At 43.8% G+C, this 22,840-nt stretch overlaps 1 protein-coding gene across 2 annotated transcripts; it reads right to left on the bottom strand.

Moving 5' to 3' along the window:
* Positions 1-610: 610 nt before the first annotated feature.
* On the bottom strand, positions 611-22,616 carry IP6K3 (inositol hexakisphosphate kinase 3). Of its 2 annotated transcripts, XM_079980902.1 has the most exons (6): positions 22,457-22,616; positions 16,069-16,477; positions 5,558-5,768; positions 4,366-4,544; positions 3,132-3,307; positions 611-2,639 (listed from the first exon to the last, which is right to left on the bottom strand). In XM_079980902.1, exons 2-6 carry the CDS (start codon positions 16,265-16,267, stop codon positions 2,172-2,174), a joined length of 1,233 nt encoding a protein of 410 aa, XP_079837028.1. In that variant the 5' UTR covers positions 16,268-16,477; positions 22,457-22,616; the 3' UTR covers positions 611-2,171. The 2 variants fall into 2 exon arrangements, with proteins under 2 accessions (XP_079837028.1, XP_079837029.1); XM_079980903.1 differs by lacking the exons at positions 16,069-16,477; positions 22,457-22,616 and adding an exon at positions 7,419-7,524.
* Positions 22,617-22,840: the final 224 nt, after the last annotated feature.

The raw sequence follows: 22,840 nt of genomic DNA, 5'->3' as shown, positions 1-22,840 counted from the left end.
CAAAACATTTTTTAAAAAAGCATTTTCACAGCTTTTTTAAATGTGTATGCGGCTTCCATATGACTGCTCTGAGTACTACATTGCCAGATGGCACCTGTAGCTTTTAAGTCCCCACAATACTCTTGGTTATTTTTGCAGCAACTAAAATGGCTATCCCTCTGGAAACTTCGATTTGCATTAATTACTTTTTGAAGGGGTGGGGAAGAGTGATTCTTTTTTCTTTTTACATGTAACAAGGATTTGAATTCTATGAGAAGTGCAAATGAAGACAACAGCTATTTGTGCCTGGAGACTTTGACACCTCAAATGCTTCTGCTCCGGATGCTCGCTGTCAGTTGCATGTTAGCAATATTTGGTATTGTGAACTACTTCTTTTAGCAATTTCCTGCAGCTGGAGAGCAGTCTAAGCGGAGCATGTACTGGGCCTAATGATTTAATCTTCCTGTCACAATCTGCGGCTATTCGCAAGCCACAGGCAACACATAGGCAGCAAAAGGATTTCCCTGGAGGCCTGAAATTTAAACGAGGGGAAACGATGATTTTTACAGCAATTATGCAAATGCCAACAGATCTTTAAGAAACAGCAGAAAGGAAACACAGACTTAACCAGTTTGTTACACGGCCTATGCAATTTATTTACAGTTTGACATTCCCATTTTGGGCTTCTCTCTATTTAAACATATTCTAACAGTTTCCCCATGTGACATAAGACACAGGAAGGAATCGATTATATGGTGGTTCCATATTCACAAAGATTCACAAAGTCTGTAAACATTTTGTCAAGTTTTGTCGGCGTGCACACACATGCACAGAAATGTAACACAAAACATCTAGATGACACTTGGGCACTAACAGGGGCAGAGGAAGGGGGCCGGGGGCAGACCGCCTCAGGTGTCATCACTGAGGAGGGTGACATTCGACGTGGCGGCCACCCGTGACTCCCAAGCCTACCCCGAGCCGTTGGGGGAAGGGGCGGAGGTGCGCTGCCTTGCTAGCGGCCTTCCCCCTTCGTTTTGACAACTTGGGGGAGGTTTGGGAGTTGCGTTTGGGTGGTGCGCCATTGCCCCCTGCTACCAGACCGCTTCCTGGGGGGGGAGCCTCCCCCAAGCTGGCAAAAGGTAGAGGGAAGGGAGGAAGGCTCCTGGCAAAGTGGCGCGGGTCCCTTCTCCCCCTGTAAGCAGCCCGCTATGGGCGGCTCGCTCCACCCCCCATGGGCAGCTCACTCTGCCCCCATGGGCATCTCTCCCCTTGAGATGCTTGCCCCGCCCCCATGGGCCTGCCCCCAGGTGCACAGCATGTGTGCCGCTCTGGGTGCCGGAGCAGCTAGCTCCGCCTCTGGGCCCTAACCCTGATATCTGTGCACACATGTCTTCAAGGCCTGTCTAATTCCTCAGGTGACGTCTCTCCAATATAAAAAGCCATGACATGAATTCATTTATGGCTGTTATTCCACAGATTTTGCACCCTCTCCGTAACAACCCTTCTAGCTCTTCCATCAGAGAACCTTGGAAAGCACTGCCTTATTCCAGGAGGGGCTATCTCGCCCCTGCCTGCTTCTGCGCCTGCTTTTTATTGCTTTACTCACTCACTCCTTTCGGCTGACACATAGATTCCTTGGAGAATACTCCCCCCCCCCACACACACTCTGGTATGGAATATAAAGAATCAAGGAATTGATCTACAGCCCATTTTTAAAGTGCCAGAGTTTGGTGGCGGCTGAGCCTGTGGAGCATGGTTGTCATATGATTGCTTTATTGAAAGTCCTTGGCCCATCAAACAGTGAATTAAAATGCAAAGCTGGAGGTTTTTCAGGACTTGCTAAACTATCTACACCACCCTTTTCATGAGCACGGCATGTGTTTGGCCTCTGTCGGCCTTGCAAGTCTAAATGGTACTTTATGAACAAGTCCTAAAATGATTTTCAAGTAACATTTCCTTCTAGCTGAGAATGGACAACGTTAAAGAAGGGCAATAACCTTCTTATGGATCGCAGGTATGATGGATTCTGTGTAATCCACAGTAGCATTTAGTATCTTCAGAGATTTTCCTAATATGCCATCAGTTCACCCCCTGAAAACTCTGGCTGTGACATAGTTGCTGGGAGAGCCATTGCTCTGAAGTACGGGGTGTGCCTTTTACAACCACAAGGTCTCTCCGTAGTTCAGTCGTTGTCATTCTCCCACAGAGATACTCTGAAAAGTTTTTATTAGGTTTTCTAGACCGAAAATGTAGCCATGATCTGGTCCCTCATAGATGGTGTGATTAAACCTAGAGCCTTTGTTGGTTGTATGAGCAAAGTCTATCATACGGACATCCACTTTGGGGTGGCTGTTTCCATGTGGAACAGAGCAGCTAGTATGCTGACAGTGTCCCTGAGGGTGATTGTCTGAAGGCGTTGCTTTCTCCAGACCCTCATAGTTTATGAGAAGCGAGCTGGAGTAGAACCGGTAAGAGTTCTGCTTTTTGATGACTGACAGCAGAGCCTTCAACTGAGACACAATGGGTTCCACAAGATCTGTTCGGAGGCGATTCCCATTATGAAGGAACTGCAAGAGGGCTTGCCTGAAGCCGTCTGGTGAGAGTTTTCGCCCATAGTACTTATCTTTGCAGAGATATTGAACAGTGTCTGCCTGGTAGACCTTGGGGAAAAAGAACAAAGGACAACACATTAGACGTTTGAGAAGTTATTTTCGATAGGCTGTTCTTATTTTTAGGGTGTTACAGGAATCTTAATTGTTTTAGCAACAACAGCTACTCTGAGGGGATTTTGTTATTGGTTTTCAACAACATGAGGACTGTACTCTGTTTTTGCATAAAGAAGTAGGAAGTGTTTTTTTTTTAAAGCTATAATATTTAGGAGGTATCTTTCACCTTTCTATGCCAGACAACCTTCACAAATCAACAAATATTTCAGGTTTATTATCTCAATTTTTTTTTTTTACAAAGGAAATAGTCAGGCTAAAGCTGAGCTGTAAAATCAATAATGTTATTTTTTCTAACACTACATTCTCAGTTGGTATATATTATAGTTTCATTCCAATCCCTATTTCTTTGTTGAAGAATGTACTCTCTGATGACACACCTGTGTGCTTCTTTTCTTATTCTGAAACACTAGAATGAGCTGTTCTTACCTGCATCCCACAAATACGGGCTCCAAGGGATGCTGATGTGCTCTGTTCACACTTCTTTATTTGGCGTGCTTTCTTCTCTTCTGATGCATCATCACCATGCTGTCTGGTTCCCATCTTTAAGTCCAGAATGCAAGGGCATTTATATTTGGATACCACATTTTCAAGCAACAAAAATTCTGGACACATGAGTTAAGGAAATCAATTTTTTTACTTAGGTTTACAACTGTAGCAAAACTTTGCAGTCCACCTGCGCTAGCTCCCCTGACCAGCTTTTTGTTTCCATCTCAACTCATTTATCCTGGGGGTGTTCTACTGCCTCTGAGCTGTCCATCATTTTCAGTCACTGCTAAAGGCTGGTGGGGGCTTTCCAGGTATAAAGGACACCAACCAATGCATAAAGGTTGCTAGGAAGTTCTTATTACATGATTGGGCTTTGAGATGTGTATCAGGAGCTGGGTCTTACATGACTTCAGACAGATTTTTGTGCATGTAGACTCTTTTTCCCCCCTTTTTCACTGAGTGACATAAAGTGGAGCTGAAAGGAAAATCAGAGCAAATCCAGACTGCTTAAAACTTCCCTTTGAAACTTTTACATTTGAATGCATAGCTTTTAAATATTGTCAAAGTGATATTAGAGGAGTGCAAAACTCAGGTTTTCATATTCTGAAACTCAGCTTCCTATACATGAAATAAAAGAGTGAAGCTAAAAATCTATGAGATGCAATTCTCCTCCCTCCAATTTTGTGAACATGGCACATTGTGACAGAGAACTTCTGTTATAAGGTGGACTAGAAATAATATAAATAAACATTTATTTGCATTTTTTCGATTTATTGTTTCAGTATTTTTGAGACAAGGTTCATACAGATCTTGGGAATATGGGCAAAATCCAGCATATATTAGTTGTGACTAACACTGTGATACTTGCCTGCTTGTAAGTATGTCTGATTGAGTTCCATGCACTTACTCCCAAGTAAGTGTTCCAGCCCTAGTCCCACTGAAACAAATATCATTACTTATTATGACTAAATTGTACGGGATTGTTCCTTATGTATTTCTACTTTATCCAGTACTGCTAGAGCCTAAAATTAGAACAAGTTATCCACAATATATATATGTATGTTGAAATGCTCATCTATTATTAAAAGTGAAAGGGATACTGGGAGTTCTGCATTGCAACCTTGGGATTATAAAAATAAAATAAAATGTAGAAAAACAGCTAGGAAAAAGATACGATGAAGTTTGTTCTCATTATACTTCGAAGACATGCGGTTTAGATGCTGTTTATGGCAGTACAGTCCCCAGGGATTATAGCTGTTCTTTTCTGGCTGGTTCCCATTGGCATCCTCCATAATTGAAGACACGTCTCTGTGGTACTGAAGGTCTGTCTGTAATACCGCTTTCCCCTGGCAGCTACGCACAATGCAAAAGAAAAAGAAAAAGGAGGGGGGATATGATTAGCCTACTATCTAGAAGTAATAGCCTATCATCTGACCCTAAACATGTTTGCAGGTAACTCACAGGGGTTACGTTCTGGAGATGGCATGTATACACAAAAGCATGTATAGTCCAAGCAACCCTTTGGAACTGCCACATGGGCAATCTTACCTTATGGAGATGGCATGCTGGTCTTACCTCCCACCCTCCCAGCAAGGCTTTTAAGCTCTCCACCTTGCCCTAGAGGCTCTCAAGTGGATTTTTATATGCACTGGGAAAACCCTGCACAGAAAGAGCTCTGAAGCTCTCTGCGTTCCATGCATTTGATTTGTGTGATTTCGACCGGTTTGTTTGCAATCATGCAAAGTTGAAATTGTGTAAATTCAACATGTGTAAGTGCCAGTGACACCAGTAAAACTTAGTGCATATTTCTAAGCCTGGCTGGAATGTGTCCTTGAACTCTGATGATGCCTCTTGCATGTCTGCATAGAGAATAAAAAGGTGTGTGCAGAAACTACCCAACAAAGGTAACATATATGTTACCATATATACCATTGCCATGTCCAATTTTCCCTCTGGCCCCAACCACTACTGCCATGGAAGGTTGCCCAGACAGGAATGCAGCCCTCAGACAACATGGTTCTTCATTCCTGGTTTAGTTTATGAGGGAAGGAGATATGGCCCCTTACTGAAGCCAAGTGCACTAACTTCTGTTCAACATGTGATGCTTTAAACAAGGACTTTGCCACTGAAAAGAGTTACTTCCCTCGGTGTGAAAGCTGAATGCGTTTCCAATTGCTCTCAGTGCTTTTGCATCCCTTGGGATAGACTAATGTTAAGTGCAGTTCCTATTTCCATGTGGAATTCCCATTTCTTGAGCTACCCTTGATGATGAGGACAACCTGAGATCAACCCAGGTGTGTTCACTGCTGCTTTGTGAAGCAAGGGAATTGCACAGGTGCATGTTTTGCTGGAGGTGGGCTCCTTACCTGTCCTTGGCGGTGTTTGTGAGTGGGCCATGATTCCATTTGACAAACGTGTGGTCACCACTGCTGGTGTTTGCCTGGTTGAGCTTCTGCCAAATTGTCATTGAAGACTCCTTGGAGGCATTGTCCAGGGAACTGCGGTTATCCGTTTGTGGGCAGGCTATGAGGCTCAAATTGCCCATGCTGTCCTTCTTGAGGTGTACAGAAACAATACCTTTAAAGGAAAGACAAAAATGAAAATGTGAGAGATATAAGTTCAGTATATTGGTGCTGGGAGGAGCAAAAAAAGTTCACAATTAAGCACTTTTAACGAGACAGTCAGTCACCGTTCCAATTTACTTCCGCTGAGAACCTCTGCAAATATTGGTTTCCTCCAAATTACTTAGGGTGGAATTCACCTAATAAGCCCCATTTGCACAACAGGGATTCGCCTCCCCCAATGGACCCCCCCCAAATTAGCTCTGGAGAAGTCAGGGGAACCCCTAATAATGTGAGGTGGGGTGAGGGGGGTTGCTCCATCTGGCAAGCTGAAATGCTTGTGCAGATGTAACATTCATCACAATGCAATGTTGGATCCCACCCTTTGTTTGTGAATTTGGTTAGTATGCTATAGATAATTTGTGAAGCCATTACCTACGTTTGGTTAGGGCAAATATGAAATTACTGTGGTTTCTTGGGATGCTATGATACAATCACAGAATTGTAGAGTTGGAAGGGACCACAAGGGTCAAAAAAATGCAGGAATCTTTTGCCCACAGTGGGGCTCAAACTCAGGACACTGAGATTAAGAATCTCATGCTCTACCAGCTGAGCTGTCCCAGCAGTATTGTGTGAAGCACACTTAGCTTTGGAGGTCACCTGGGCCTCTAGCAACAAAGATGGATCCAGAAGCACCCTCAGACTATGAACCTGCTCTTTGTGGGGAGTGTGGCTATATTGTGTGAAGAGAACTTACGAAAGCATTTGTAGTTGCATAGGAAGCTACAGACAGTTCTTAGCTAGTTCTATTTAGATCTTTGACTTTCAGGAGTCAAGCATGTTCCCTGGCATGCATCAGAAAACAGTACTTGACCTCTCTGAAATGCCTTTTCCTTTCATCTCCATTCCAACACTGTACTTCATATGAAATCTATCCTATAAACTGGAGCGTGGGGCAATTGACCTAAAGTGCAGCATGGGTGTGTGTGTGTGAGAGAAGTGAGTGCTGAATCCTCCCCTAACCTGAAGCTGCTTTTCCTATCTCTGCCTCTCTCAGTGGAAGTTACATCCAGTATTTCCACTGGGGGAAATGGCTAGGGGAGCTGTTTTAAGAGAATAAAGTATGAGTTCAGTGTTCTCCTCCTGCACTTCAAATTGATCCCAGCTCCTGCTTTACAGGAATTCAGCAACAGTTTGATTTTAAGGCATGGCTCTCCTGCCATAAAGGTAAAGGTAAAGGTACCCCTGCCCATACGGGCCAGTCTTGACAGACTCTGGGGTTGTGCGCCCATCTCACTCAAGAGGCCGGGGGCCAGCGCTGTCCGGAGACACTTCCGGGTCACGTGGCCAGCGTGACATCGCTGCTCTGGCGAGCCAGAGCCGCACACGGAAACGCCGTTTACCTTCCCGCTGGTAAGCGGTCCCTATTTATCTATTTGCACCCGGAGGTGCTTTCGAACTGCTAGGTTGGCAGGCGCTGGGACCGAGCAGCGGGAGCGCACCCCGCCGCAGGGATTTGAACTGCCGACCTTTCGATCGGCAAGTCCTAGGCGCTGAGGCTTTAACCCACAGCGCCACCTGCGTCAGTAACTGTTCCTGTGCAGAACCCAAACCTTTAAATAAGACAATCAGATAAAAAACCAGTTCCTGAAACCAGGAAACTAACAAGCGTTCTTAAAGCTTTATTGTGTCCCGTCCCCCCGACCTCTGCTGCCCTCTCATCTGTAACTGGGACTAAAGCAGTGGTAAGTGGTCTTATTATCTACCCTTTACCCTTTCCTTTATATATGAGATCTGCTGCTTTGCATGTTCTAGAATAGCACAGGCCCTTACCCACATTGCTCAGATTTCACATGTGTGGCAATAGGTATTGCCCTAAAATAAAACACCATGGAAAACGAAAGCAAGGTCTGGCATACTTAAGACAGCGGATCTTGTTGTCGGCATATTTTAGAGCAGGATATTCCAAGCAGGAACAAGTGTGACGGCATCGTACCAAAATAGCCCTCATTATTGTTTATTTGTTTATTTGGGTTTTAATTTGCCATGTCCCAAAGGCTAAAAGCTCAGAATAGTCCATGGGCAGAGTGTCTGTTCTTATCCCTGATCCTTAAACCCGTGAGAGCCATTGTGGTGTAGTGGTTAGAGTGCTGGAGACCAGAGTTCAAATCCTCACTTGGCCATGAAGTTCCCTGACCAGTCGCTGCCTTTAAACCTAAGCTTCCTCAGAGGGTTGTTGCCAGGATTAAATGAGGAGGGGGTAGAACCATGTATGCCACCTGGAGCTCCTTGGATAAAAGATGGCATATAAATGCAATAATAATAATTAACCACAGTAATAATAGTTTGGGAGGGCAGTAGTTCCAAATTAGTTGTCTGCTACACCTGTGATGCTTCAGCTGAGGTTTTTGTTGTTGTAAAAAGAAGCAAACAGATGCTGTATCGATGTGGTTTTTGAAATGCATGCTTGCACAATTGAAAAGCTGCCTTGCACTAACTGCAGAGTGGCAGAGTACTTTCAAGATCCCTGCCCCAAAAACTGCATCTACATTTTCTTTTTGTTTTATCTAGAGCCATTCAGAAACAACATAAGCCAAAATGACATGTTCTTTCCTGAAGGAAAAACAAAGGTGATAAAGCAAGAGAAAGAGGGAAGAAAGAGAAGAGGCTCATCTAACAAGGGCTGGTTGTAGAGATCAGATAAATTCCAGCCCAAATGCCTTTTCTCCCCCTCTCCCCCTCCCCTTGGAGGGTAGAACTTCAGGTTTGCAAGTGGTGCTATACCAGAAGAATTGTGGCCTGTATGAATGGATAAACCTTCAATATCCTACATCCAAATTGGGGCTGCGAGGCAACCACCTGGAGAGCCTTCCCATACTGTGAAAATCAGGACTAAGGTATAGGATTAAGCCATGGGTTGTGACAAGGCAGCCCCAAAGAGAGAGTCCCTGCGCCAAACTTGCACCCTGTATTTCAGTGAAGTTCCTTCCTGCTGACTTTAATGGGACTCACATGGCTGAAGTGCCAGATGGGTAACCTTTTATATATTTACTCCACTCCCAATAAAGCCTGAGTGATCACACTTGCAGCCCAGAACATCTCAAATGACAGATTGCTTTCGGGCATGGCTTGCAGAGGAGGCAGCTTTGACCTTTGGAAGAAAGGCCAGCGGCAGTTGTCCCTCTTCCTTCAGGCACAGCCACACTGCGCTTTTCATCCCCAGCTCCGACTTCTGCACTGTGGGGCCAGCTGAAGAGTCTTTTGCATAGCGACTGCCCTTGAGGATTAGTCAGGACTCCTCTGGGCCATGTGAGCTGCTCACAGCAGTGACCAGAGGCCTCCAAATCTTCTGGTGGGAACTCGGGACAGAGCAGGGTTGCCAACTGATGACCCTCTGCCCTGCGGCTGTGTGTTGGCAGCCATTTTACAGAAGTTGCTCCACATATTAGCCCCTTCCACAGATACCGAGTGCGGGAGATTTGATGAAGCATGAGGACCTGGTTTTCTTCTCTATTCCAAAACCTGGAGATAGCCAACACCCCCGATTCTGTCAATATTTCATGAGTGGCAGAGGAATCCAAACCCGGCCAAGCAGTGGTGAGATATGATGGAGGAACAGAGCCTGGATGGCGCCTGACGCCATCAAAGGGCAACAGTGAGTCTGGCTAAGGATGCAGCAGATCCTGAGCCTGCTCAGTAGCTCACCTGCCCCTCAACGCCCCATTTTGGGGCTTTCCCTAAGCTGCCAGAAGCTGGAAGCCCACCGGCAGAACTTCCACCTGCCAGCGGCTTCAGCAGACAGAGCTCTCTTTGCACATGCTAGCAGAGCTATTATGGGCTGGGTGGATGGAGACTTCTACCCCATCCAATATCCTCCTCCAGCAGGGCAGATTGAGGGTTTGGATTGCACCCTAAATGTATTTTTGTAGGTAATCTCCTGCACCGTTAACTCCAGGAGCTGTTATCTGTCCACTGTCTTACAGGGGGGAAAATGCTCATAAAGCACAGCATCTTCTTACTCTACTAACCTAGTTCTGCATGTATTTCACATTCAAGATGCTTCCCTAGCCTGACTCAGATATCCTAAGCAGCTGTTGTCTCTTGGTGATCAGCATTAAGACTCTTGGGGCCCTCCTCTTTTTCACAGCTGCTCAAAATATAAGACCAGCACAGATATATGGCTGTGCTTGAATGGCTGCTCCCATAGCAGATTGCAGCACAGAAGCTGAGTTAAACCAAAAGCAGAGACAGAAGTACTGAAAGGTCTCTTATTTTCAGCAGAATTGGCCAGTGTTGGACAATCTGAGATCAGTATGATTTCCACCTCTTGATTATGGGGTATTGGGAATGCTGAACTAACATGCTCTCAGCATGCATAAATTCTTGGTCCTGACTCTGGCTATATACCTTAAGAGGTGTGTGTGTGGGGGGGGGGGGAACACCAGATCTATTTTTGTTCATGAATCAATTAGTGTTTTTTTTGTGTGTGTCTCTATGTGTTTGCCAAACAAGGAGGAGGGAATAGACACTGAATGGCTGCATAACGTAACACTTATTTTGTCCAAGACCAAGAAGTCTTAAACATAACCTAAAACTCATGCACCAAAACAGAATCAGAAATTTTGGAAGGGATCTGAAGGACCATGCAGTCTAATCTGAGGCAAAGCATCCTATTCTGTAGGCATATGTAATGAATGCCAGCTCAATTCTTCTTGAAAATCTCTGAAGGAGAGGTTCTGTACTCTACCTATACTTGTTAAACTTTGTTCCCAATGATCAATAAGCTAGTGGCAAAACCCTGACATTTCCAAAGTGAGTTGACCTTTCATAGGTTAAAGCAGCAGTGAGGGAGCCACTTCCCTATAGTTTATTTCCATGTCACAACAGTTACATTTGGAGGTTTGGGACCAATTGGTTGGGACCCACACTTTTTGCAAATACAACCTATTTCTCTTGACCTGATGCAATTGGTGTATACTAATTGGAATGGCCAACCAGTATTTTTATGGCAAAGCTCAGTCGAAGAATGGGCTAGAGAATTAATTGTCACATATTTCAGAGAAGGGGGGGACGCGCATGTTAATCTGTTGCAACAAAACTAGCCAAGAGTTTCATGGCACCTCATTTCACTGGTATGTGCAACATATGATCAAAAAAACCACCAGCACATGTAACTTGGTTTCAGTGCATGAGCTTCTGCAATGGGCTTTGCTACAGTTTAGAATATATCACCGAAGGGGCAAAAGCTGTTACCAGATTTCTACATCCTGAAGGCTTGGTTTAGCCTTCATTTTGGTACCCCTGGTGTTTCAGTTGGGGTATGTGTATAGCAAATTAGTCAGGCAGAGAGTATTTATAGAAGGTATCAGCATGCTAGAAGCATCTCAGCAATTCTCAGAAGCTGTTTTGCTATGTAGCTCCCTAGCTCCATTCTTGTGTGTATATTTTTAAATTAATAGGCACATTTATTTACTGCCATGTGCAATATGAATCTGGGCAGAACCTGGCCTGAAAAACAAATCTGTAATTTCACAGTAGTTCTCAGCAGGCAGCTTTGGGAAAGAGAGAGAGAGACAAGCAAACTTGTCTCAAGGTCATTTTTTCCTGTTGGAAATGCATAAAAGGAGCTGTCGTCTCTGTAAACAGGCACTGCAATTCTATGCATGTTTACTCTGAAGTAAGTCCCACTGAACTCCTAAGTACATATGGTTGCAGCCTAGATTGTAGCAATAGTCAAGCAAAGTTTTGCAAAATGGCATTCTTATGCAATGGTCCCTAGGCCTCTGTGAAGCCTTCAGGGTGTATAAAAATATCACCTCGCCTATCGAAGACAAAACATTGGCAAGAGGCTGAGCTAAAAGAAGCCTTAAAATGCAGGTGCTCTCTCTAAAACCTCTATATGTTATGCTGCCATGGAAATCTGCCAGCCCAGGGCATGAGGGAAATGCTTTTTATCTTGCCTCAGAGAGAGAGAAAGGTGGAGGCATAAGGAGTTTGGGCTGGGGCAGCGTTGTCTTCTGTTGCTTTACTTACAGTCACTAGGGGGGAGTTAATTAATAACGGTGGAGGAAGTGTGTGAGCTGAACTGCTTTTAACGTGCTTTAGAAAAAATAATGGGAGTGAGCGAAATATTAACTTTTTGGTTAAGGCAGGCAGCAAAGCGTTTGATAGAAGAACATCAGTTTAAGAGCCTCTTATCCTATTATACATATTGATAGTTCACTTCCCTGATCCTATTTTGAAAATGTATTGATTACAAGCTCTTTTAGATCTTTAAGGCTCTCTCTTCTTTCACAGATGTTTCATTCGAAATACATTTTATCGCCTGTCTGTGTAAATTAGAGTAACAAAATTTTGTTTTTAGATTTTAAGAAGCATGCTTCCAGATTCCTAATTTGTTTCTTTTTAATCTCTTAACTATGTATAAGCGTCTCTATTCTTTCCTAAGTACTGGTTCTCGGGGCAGCTTGTAATAGAATTAAAAACAAGCTAAAATTTCATACATTTGAATAAAACACGTGGGACCGGTAATAGGGACTCAGAAACTAGCTGATTAAAAATCCCAGGAAAAGGTCTTTGCTTGGCACCAAAAATTCAGTGCGGTTCAACTCATCCAGTTTATGAATTGCTTCACACAGGAAAAGTCCCAAAGCAATTTACAACAACAACCCTATAAAATCCTTTAAAGCAAAACAAACACACTAAACATGTTCATCCACATAAAACAAAGAACATAAAATCAGCCATGAAGCCCATGTAAGGATGAACACCGAAAACCAGGTCACAGCTAAAAATCAGAAAAGATGCCAAGGCTGGCATTTCACAGCTAGGGTACCACCATTGAAAAAGCACTTTCCCCAGTAAAAACCCACTATACCTCACTCAGCAGGGGCACCTGGAGAAGGCCCTTCAAAGAGAATTTTAAGGTTTGGGTAGCTTCAAGTGGTGATGGACAATTCTTCAGGTACCCTGGTCCCAAACTGTGTAATACTTTCAAAGGTCAACACTACCATTTTTAATTGGTCTCAGAAACAGTTTGGGAGCCAGTGAGGACAGGGAAGCACAGGTGTGATATGCTCATATAGACTTTTTCCTGGGCGTAGCCAGGATTTATGTTGGGAGGGGGCAGGCTTCATCTTAGAGAGGGCAGAACCTCAGTTAAGTATTGGCTGTGCCCATGCCTGTATATATTTGAGGTCCTCTTCAGAGGCCCAGTTCTGAGCACCCCCACCTAGTGAAGTGAGGGAGAGGGTCTTTTCAGGCACGAACCCCTAGCTATGGAATCCCCTCCCCTGAGAGGTTTGCCTGGTACCTTTTTAATAGTCTTTTCAGCATCAGATGAAGAACTTTTCCTTCTCCCAGGCTTAAAAAAGAAGTCAGAACTTCCCCACCTGGCACTTTAGAGCAAGCATGACTGTTTGGTGAGCTGAGAGATAGTGGAATTTGCCTTCTGGAGCATGCACTACCTCTCTGGGAGAGAGGAGATGACGTCAGCTCTAGACACATGATCCCCAGTGCCAGTTAGATTCAGACAAGATGCCTGGTGTCCTGTATCTTGGCTCACCTTACAATGTGACTTAGGAGAGCAGGAAATGGGCAAAGATCAATGCTGAGTGTTAATGTTGTTTAGACTGATTATGATTCCATCTGCCTGCCCTGCCCCCATGACTTTGCTTTCTAAGACCTTGGATTTCACATCTAAACAAGCACAGCCTTCCAGCAAATTGCTAATGGAGAGGAGGGGAGATCCCACATTAACCTTTCGTTAATGATAAATAGCATGTACAGTGGTAATTCGTTCTGGAGGTCCGTTCTTAACCTGAAACTGTTCTTAACCTGAGGTACCACTTTAGCTAATGGGGCCTCCCACTGCTGCTGCGCTGCCACCGCGTGATTTCTGTTCTCATCCTGAAGCAAAGTTCTTAACCTGAGGTACTTTTTCTGGGTTAGTGGAGTCTGTAACCTGAAGCATCTGTAACCCGAGGTACCACTGTATATAGCGCTTAATGGAGTATTTTAAAGCTTTACATCACTTACATAGGGTTGTATCCAATGCTAGTCCAACTCAGAGCAGATCTTAGTTGGATGCAATCCATTATTATCAGTAATCCTGACAACAACCCCATGTTGCAAGCTGGGAGGAGGAGTAGCTGAAGCTGACGTGGTTGATCTGCCTAAGACCACCTAGTGAGTTAATAGAAGAGGCGTCATTTGGCCTTCCCAGGTCATGCTCTTCTTAGTCACAGAAGTGCACCAGCTTATTTGAGTACAGCAACATGAATATATTAACCTTATGCAAGAAGACTCACTGATTCGGGGGGTTCCTGCCAAGAAGAGGGACTGTCAAACAAGCACCTGTTTCTCTCTAAACCAATTCAAAGGGGCAGCCTAGCTCTGTAGGGGAACCCTTGGGGTCTCATTAAAGAAAAAGATCAAATTATTGCTGAGCAAGGGGATGGAAGTGCTTCTGGAATGGTCTCAGTTTGCTTGATGAAAGATCTGTGCCAGATCACAAAGAAATGGCAATATAACAGTGTAACTGCATAAGAACACTACAGTGGTACCTCAGTTTATGAACTTAATCCGTTCCGGAAGTCTGTTCTTAAATCAAAACCGTTATTAAACCGAGGCGCACTTTCCCTAATGAGGCCTCCCGCTGCTGGTGCCCTTCCACCATTCGGATTCCGTTCTTAGACCAAGGCAAAGTACTCAAACCAAGACACTAATTCCGGTTTTGTGGAGTTTGTAAACCAAATCGTTCTTAAACCGGACTGTTCTTAAACTGAGGTATCACTGTATTCAGAAGAGAGGGGTGGACAATTAAAATTGCAACCTTAAGAACAAACCAACCCACCATTGTCAACAAGTAGCACTCATTGTCAGAATTAAAACTAAAAGTGCATGTATACTGAAGGGTTGGGGTGGCTTGTAACAGTAGCTGTTGCTGTTGCAGTTTCAAAGACATTTTATCAACAAAAAGTGTGTCTATTAATGCTCAGCTATAGGCCTGTTTTTCTCATTCTCAGATGCAGTCTCATTATGGGAGGTGAAATGTGCACAGATGGCCTCCTCAAATGGAAATAAACACCATGAATCCCAGGCAGTATTACTTACAAACAGACATTGCAACAAGTGAGATATTTGCAGTGTCAACAGGGAAATTCTAAATGAGGAGGACACCAGAGGCCTCGCCTTTTAAATGGGTTTCCCCTTCTCTTCCTGTTTCTGTATCTTTGAAAGGAGCTTGATCCACCCCCTTGTCTTCCATCCTCTTTCCCTCCTGTTTTTTCATGTCTCGTTCCCAGATGTACCTGTGAAGTTTCCTGACCGTCTGAGATTGCAATCCTGACAGGTACATCTGGGAACGAGACATGAAAGTAATATGGGTTGTAGCCTGACCTGATAAAACAGCAATGGGAAAACTGTGTCTCTCCAAATGCTGCTGGCCTACAACTCCCATTATCCTTGACCATTGGTCAGAGGGCTACAAGTTCCCATCCCTGCTGTACAAAAAGTTGGCAACATTTTATAATGGTGAAGTCACCTCTTCTTGCTTTCACCTTCACAGCTTAATCATGGTTTTTGTTTTCAAATCAGATGGAAGGTGAGAGAAAGTGTACTAGTCACACATACATGGCTTCAAACACCAGCAGTGGGAGCCCATTGGAGTCACAGTAAACAGTAATGCGTACACAACCTTAGCCTGACGAATGTTAGATCTAGCCCCATGTTTTCACTTGTGTATCAAATTTCATTTTCCCTCACAAGCAGCAAACAACAACTGGCCTACGTATTTTGGCTACTTTTCAGCAGCAAATAATTTCTCCATGGCACAGGTGTTTTTGTACTGCAGAAAGCAATCTTGTAATTGTAGACCGAGCAGTTTCTAGTTCTGCTTGCACAAGGTCTTCGGCTACAGGCTGTGACTGTGAGACTGACGCAGGCACAGCACTGATAGTGGAGTACTGAGCACTGACAATCCTGTAACCCTGATCAGACGGCAGTAAAAATTATTAGTGGTCTGATCTGCATGGGGAAGAAGGGGATGGCAAGCCTCCCTCACCAAAATGCATTATTGGCAAAGTCCATCACCACTGTTGCTGTTCCTCCCACCACACTCTTTTCTTTCAGCTTTGGTAACTTATGATGAGGAACCACAGATGGCACCCCTCTGGGAACCATGCAATAAACTCCAATCACTGAATGCAAACCCTCTTTCTTGCATTAACGTTGAATCTTGCGGCCTGATTTCAATTATGTTTACTCAGCATTCAAAGGGACCTACTTTCCAGTAGATGCTGGGGTCTTGAGCCTACCTTTGTACTGAGGTGTGAATCGTTTCATTGCTGCAGGGAGAGTTTCATAGAACCACTGCTCCTGGGAGACGAGGGGTTTACAGACAGTGTAGTCATCATACTTCATCATGCTCATGTGGCCTCCAACCTGGTGGATAAATGGCTCCAGTATAATCCATTTTCTAGAATCCCCGAGGTCCAGATTATTCTGCACCACCATGGTGCAGCAGAGGCACTGGAGCACCTCTCTGTGTGTCTCTGCCCGTCTCTCTTAGATGCTAAGCCACGAATGGAGAAACAACCCGACTTTCGTTCTCTCTAGCTGGGAATAGAAGATGGCTTGAGGCTCTTCACGCCAGCAAGTGAGCTCAGTTCTAAAGCGTCTGTGCCTTCTGGCTGCTGAGTAATCCTCTGAGAACTTTTCTGTAACCTAAAGCATAAATTAAGCAGGTCAGAAAACAGGAACAAATTGCTTCCTCGCTCCCTATTCTCCATCATCCAATGCAATTCCCATAAAGGTCAGACACTTCACAAGCATTATATGTGCTGATTTCTGGGCTAAGGGAAGGCTATATAGCCAGGAAATGAATGCATATTCCACATAACACACTTTTAGAGACATAGTTACAGGCTGCGTTCCAAGGCCTGAGGTATGTATCCAAGGTGGACCCAATTTAGATTGCATGGATAAGGTTGGCAGAGCAGAAAGGTAAGGAAACATGACCTAGGAGAGCTATCAGGTTAATGTGGCTCCCCTGAAAGCAGCTAGATCAGGGCATTCCTACTGCCAGCTAACATAAAGTTATTAATAAGCACCTTCTTTCTCCTTATGGAGACTCCTGGTTGGGAGAACAATCTCCACTTGCTTACCGGGGAGCTGCTAATGAGCTTTTCTACTTTGTCTCTGGGACCCCAGGATCAGGACGTCCCCTGCCAATAAAGTGGCACATTGGGGAACCCACATAGGACATTCCTCACCCATTAACATCTTGGCATCAACAAAAGTGGTTTTTGCCTTTCCCTCATGGAATCGCTTCACCTCCCGACACCCACATCTTCCTGAAAGAAACCTCAGATCAGGATGTTCCACATCTCCTAACACTACGACACAGGGGAAGGTTTCCTTTTTCCTTGTAAAGTCACAGGACAGTACTTTTCTTTATTTTTAACCTCCTCCTGCAAGGACAATATATTTATATATGCCCTGATGTGACTTCGTGAGGCAAGGGGGAAAGGAAAATGTTTGCTGATGTCTTTTTATTGACTGGTGTGGTATGTCCTGATCTGAGTTTTTTTAATAGAAAAACCGAGGAGGGCACACAGAGAGAGAGGTGGACTGTCTGTCTTCCCTTGCTCTCCTCAAGGCACCCTCCCAAGATACAGCATGCACCCCTGACCACAAGGAAGGCCCACCCCATGACCAGCAGCAGTGACTAGAGGATGTTGTTGGCTGTTCTTCCATGAGATTGCTCACCAACTTATTCTATGCAAGCTCCAGGACAGACAGTTATGCAACAGGTGAAGGTGGAGCTGGTGCCACAAGAGGCACTGAATCCACTATCCTTGCTGTCCGTTGAGCCACTGTCAAAGGTGAAAGAACCCTGCTGGGTTGACTAGTTGGCAACCCACCCATGTATCTTTTCCATTTGAGATCTGGTTCATGTTGGATGCTGCTCAACAGATGCTTTGACTTTGTCTCATGTGTTGTTTCTTCATTGTTTGGGATTTATCAGAATCCTGTACTGACAACCAATATGATCTGGCTACACCTGGCCTTAGGGTGGGACTTGGAGCGGTGCAGGCAAGGAGCTTGCTGGATTCAGGGCTAGTGACACCTCCACTGTCCACTGACTCAGGTAGAGGTTCTCTTGGCATTGTTCCACCAGCACCAAAAAATGGTGTATAGGAATACTTTGCTCATGTCATAAAACATCCTCCCACTTTGGGAACAATTTTGATTTATTTTTTTGCAGATTTAATATTTACCTGCTTCTTGAAAACATTAACTACCCTACACATGTCTATATGTTTAGATCCATCAGATGTTATAAAGTGTTCTGTTTTAAAGTCAAGAAAGAAGCAAATGTGTCACCCAAACAGTAATGGAAAAATATATATACTAATTTTAGCCAGTAGAGGGCAAGGATGTACGCAACTGGTTCTGTACAATCGGCCTTAAATATCAGGCACAGGGGCAGATCCACACAGTGCAATCTAGTAAAATACACTGGGGCTTCTAAGAAAACAGGATGAGGGTTGGGGTGCAATACTGCCATTTTAAAATGTATTATAATATATTTATTGCATCCTGATCTTTATTTGTATTTGTACTTTAAAATGTCTGCAAATCACTTGTGCAAAATGTTATGTGGTATAGACATTTTCTAAATAAATGAATTTGAGCCTGACAAACTGAAAGAAAGTCCCACTGAAATAAGGAAGAGTTTTTTTCAATTAGATATGCTGATTTAAAATATCACCGCCTGATCCTTTTAGACTTGGCCATTAAGTAGACATGGTTTCTATCCTCCCAGAGGTTGCAGACACAGATAGAATAGAAATTTGGCATATTCAATCAAAATGCAAACAATCGCCCAAAGCTATTAATCACACACAAAATGGTTAAAGTTTGAAATAATTTAAGTGGCTAAAATATCTACTTTTATAATCCACACGTAGTCCCTAAAGATGTCAATATGCTTATCTTAAAAGCATTGAGAGTTGGGCTTCCACAAGCCTTACAAAATCACTTTATACAACAAAATAGTGCCTCTGGGACTCCTCAGATCCATTTCTACTTTTCCATGCACTTAAAATACGGAATTTACCACCATAGAATGTGGTGGTGGCCACCAACTTAGACAATGGCTTTAAATGAAGATTACACAAATCCATTGAGGATTAAGCAACCCATGGCTAGTTAGGATGCCTATATATCATTCTCTGCTGTCAGAAGTAGCAGGCCTCTGAATGCCAGTTGCTGGGGCTTTTGTGGACTACCTGTGGGCACCTGGCTGGCCACTGTGGGAAAGAGGATGCTAGACTAGAGAGACCTTTGCTCTGATCCAGTGGGGCTCTTCTTCTGTTCTTACTGAGTTCCAAAATTAATTGTTACATCAGTGGCTGGATGGGACACCATGGGCGGCTTCACCAAGAGGCAGTAAGCTAATCAGCCAGTTTAGCCTATCGTACTGTTATGAGTTTGGGTGGGAGGAACTAGGTTGTATGCAAGATCCTTCTAACGCCTGGAACCAGCAAGTGTTAAAACATAAGCCAGGCTATGTTGAGGAGATTGCTTGGGTGATGGACCATTAAGAGAACAAAGGAAAGAGAAGTGCAGCACAAAAGGAAGCCCTTAGTGAATGGCCCCATCCTTTCCCAGCCCACAAGAGCTGCAGCCTCTATTGCCTCTGAATACCAGTTATAGGAGTCACGAGTGGGGAGAGGACTCAGGTCCTGTTTGCAGGCTTTCACATTGGATGGGCTAGATGGGCTTTGGTCTGATTCAGCAGGGCTTTTTAATGTTCTTAACACATTGATAATGGCCCTTCCCACTTGTACCATTACAGCCCATTAGGTAAATTTGCTCCCAGCTGATGAACTAAGCAAGCCACTAGCCACATATTGTAGCAAGGCACTTATTCCAAATCAAAAAATTGCAAGCAAAGGAACCCATTTCAGAACGAAGCAAGGAGGACTGTAATGGGCAAAGTAAGTTGCTATGAGTACTGTGGCAAATGCAGGGTTATTTTTTGGTGAACAGCAGGGTGTTAAAGCAGTGGTCTCTGTTGCTGCTAGGTGGCACAAATAGTTACACATCCAACTTTGCAGTCATATATGTATATTAAGACTTGAAAGCAAACGTTAGTTAGCCTATTCCCAAAGGCCAGATTTGCAGCAGAATTGAGAGTGCAGAGTAAATGGAGCCCCTTTGGTAGTCCTAAAAATAGCCAACTGATTTAAATCTGCTTCCCCCATTGTGTGTCATTGCAGCCTGAGACATTTCAGACAGACAGACAGACAGACAGACAGACACGTCTCTCTGTTGCTTTGTTGAAAGATTGCCCTAGTATCCGATGGAAAGCCCCCTGCAGATATTGGGGAAAGATTTGGTTGACTTCAGCTAGCTCTTTGCTTATTTCCATACAGACATTTCATGCACAAAGACGGGATGTGTAGCATTAGTCCTCAGTGTATTTCTAAATCTACTTTGGCTCCTTTTCCTTCATCTGAAAGAATAACTGTCTTGGGTGACAGAGTGCTGAAAATGAAAAGCTTCATTCTCTGTGAGGAGTCAAGTTCCAGCACCAAGGCCATAAATCCTTGTGTGCACAGACTCTGAGCCCTTTTAATCTTGTATTTCCTTTCCTGAAAGAATATGATGTTCATAAAGTTTATGTCTGGTCCCAGCATCCCTCATGTACAAGAAGGAAAGATACAGTTTGCTTCACTGAAGGATTTATATGGTTGCTCTGCAAAGCTGGAGGATTGCAGACAGCAAGGATGGGAGAGGCATTAGCCAGGATTGATATGCTGCTAAAATGCTGCATCTCTTTGCCTGTGATTGCTTGGGCATTTGGGATAATGGAGGAACTGCTGTTGCTTTGGCAGGTGGTTTGTGTACCTTTAGTAAATTTTCTGTAGCTGTCCCTCGGTCTCCCCCCTGCCATAAGATATATCTGAATAAGTGCCAATATTTTGGGGTGTGTGGCTATAAAAGCTTCCCCCACTTCCTGCACTATAGTTGGCAGCTTCTAGCTACCATCATAAAAATGCCTTTGGCTTTCAGTTTTTTCATTTCAATATGGATCTAGGCCAGTTTGGCACTAAGTTCTGTGATCACCCTTTGCTAATTTAGGCAAAGGGAGGGTATTTTGCAAATATGCATATAGTACAGAACTACGAATAGGAATCTCCCTTGCTCTAACCTTTAGGGGGCTGAGCATATGGCCTGGAATGAACTCAAAAGGTACTGTGAAGCTGATCTCCAATTGCAAGGCTTTTCTGTGCCTTAGTCTTAATTGACTTTAATATAAGGTTACCAGATTTTTTTTCAATGAATCCGGGAACACTTTTCAATTTCAGTAGGAATGTTAGGATTTTGTCAGGGGACTGATTTATAAATCTGGTGACTGTCCCTGGGAAACGGGGACATCTGATAACCTTACTTTAATAATGCTTGCAATCAGACCAAATTGTGATCTGAATTTGGTGGCAGCACCAGGGTGGGAAAATCACTTTTTAATGGGGGCATAGGAAGGGCAAGAAGTTTGTCCCCAGTGACAGATTTCTGAAAGAGAAAAATATATTTCACTTCAACACTCTGGTGTTAACACATTTTCCTCTGTAGTCAATCATATTGATTTTGAAGAAGCCAACTTTCAAGTAAACATGCTTACAGCTGCAGCTTTATTTTAAATCCCAGTGTAATTAGTATGTGAAAAGTGACTTTCCTTCAAGTAGCGGTCCATGGAGAACAAGTACCAGAGATTAAGTTACTTGTCCGGTGTGTGGGTGTGTGCTTCTCCTCTTCCCTCCTCCTCCTCCTCATCCAGCATCAGCTAGGTCTGAAATATTCTGCTATGAACTGGAGGTTACATCATGGGTTTATTGACAGTCAATACAGATTTATTAGGCTAGCTACCTCTCATGTTGTACCGCAAAACAAATTTGATCTCAAAGGCAGCGATTTTTTTAACCAGAGAGTAGCGGATTGGTCAAAATGTTCCATCACCAAGAGAGTTTTTTAATGGAATGAACTGGTCACATCATAACAAATACTCCCTCTTTACCACCACAGCAACATTAAGGTTAAGATATGAGGAACATACCCCTCAGCCTAAGAGTTTAGGGTTTCAGCCAAAGACTGCTATCATACAATCTACTCAGCTGTGTAAGCAGATCTCATGGCCTTGGGCTTAGATCTCAAAGGCCTGCTAGTTAGAGACCCCTCTATAATTTTCAATGGGAATAATACCCTTTTTGTGCATGTTATAATATATTTATAGAAGACAAGGTCTAATATTCTAAATTCTGTGCACTTAAGATTGAAATACATTTGCAGTTCAGCAAATATTTGGCAGCCTTTTCCCCACTCAGGAGCAATATGGGGATGCTGTAGAAAGTGGGAACTAGAGAAGAATATTCAGAATGCCCTAAATTCTCTCTAACATGAACAGCAATGCAGTGAACTTTTGTAGAACTGAACTTAGTAGATTTCACTTATTCAACCTCCTTGATTCATATTCCATCCTCATTGTCTAAGTCTGACCCTTTCTGATCCAAATGAAGGCTGTATACCCAAGTTTAAAGATCAACCACAACAGTCTATAATTTCAGAGCAAAATCAGAACCTTCCCTCTCTAGAGCTAAAAGAAGACCTTGGTGAATGCACAAAATAGTTACTCACTCAGCTGTTCCTTTGATAATCACCAGTATATGCAAAGGATATGGTGGTTCACAACTATCCCAGATTCATCCGAGATGTTGATCTGCTTGGTTTGCTTGCTCTAATGCAGCCTTGCTTGGAAGTCCAGCCTCAGTATGTGAGTTGGGCTGTAAGGGAGGGAAGCGAATTGGAACACAAGGTGTCACCTGATCTTCTTGGAAATTCTTGACAAGCATCTGATATGTGCAGCCGACAGCTGACGCAACTGGGCTTGGAGGGGGTTAAATGGCGACAAGGAGAAGGAAGAAAAACACTTGTGACATTGATAGGGAAAAACCTGTGACTGTGGGCTGCTTTTGATATTTTGCATTTCCTACAAAGGACACTGCTCTGTCTAAGTCAGTG

Source organism: Podarcis cretensis, assembly GCF_951804945.1.
Source record: "Podarcis cretensis genome assembly, chromosome: 6".
NCBI lineage: Eukaryota > Metazoa > Chordata > Lepidosauria > Squamata > Lacertidae > Podarcis > Podarcis cretensis.
Note: the sequence above shows the minus strand (reverse complement) of the source record. Positions and strands in the feature narration are given on the sequence as shown.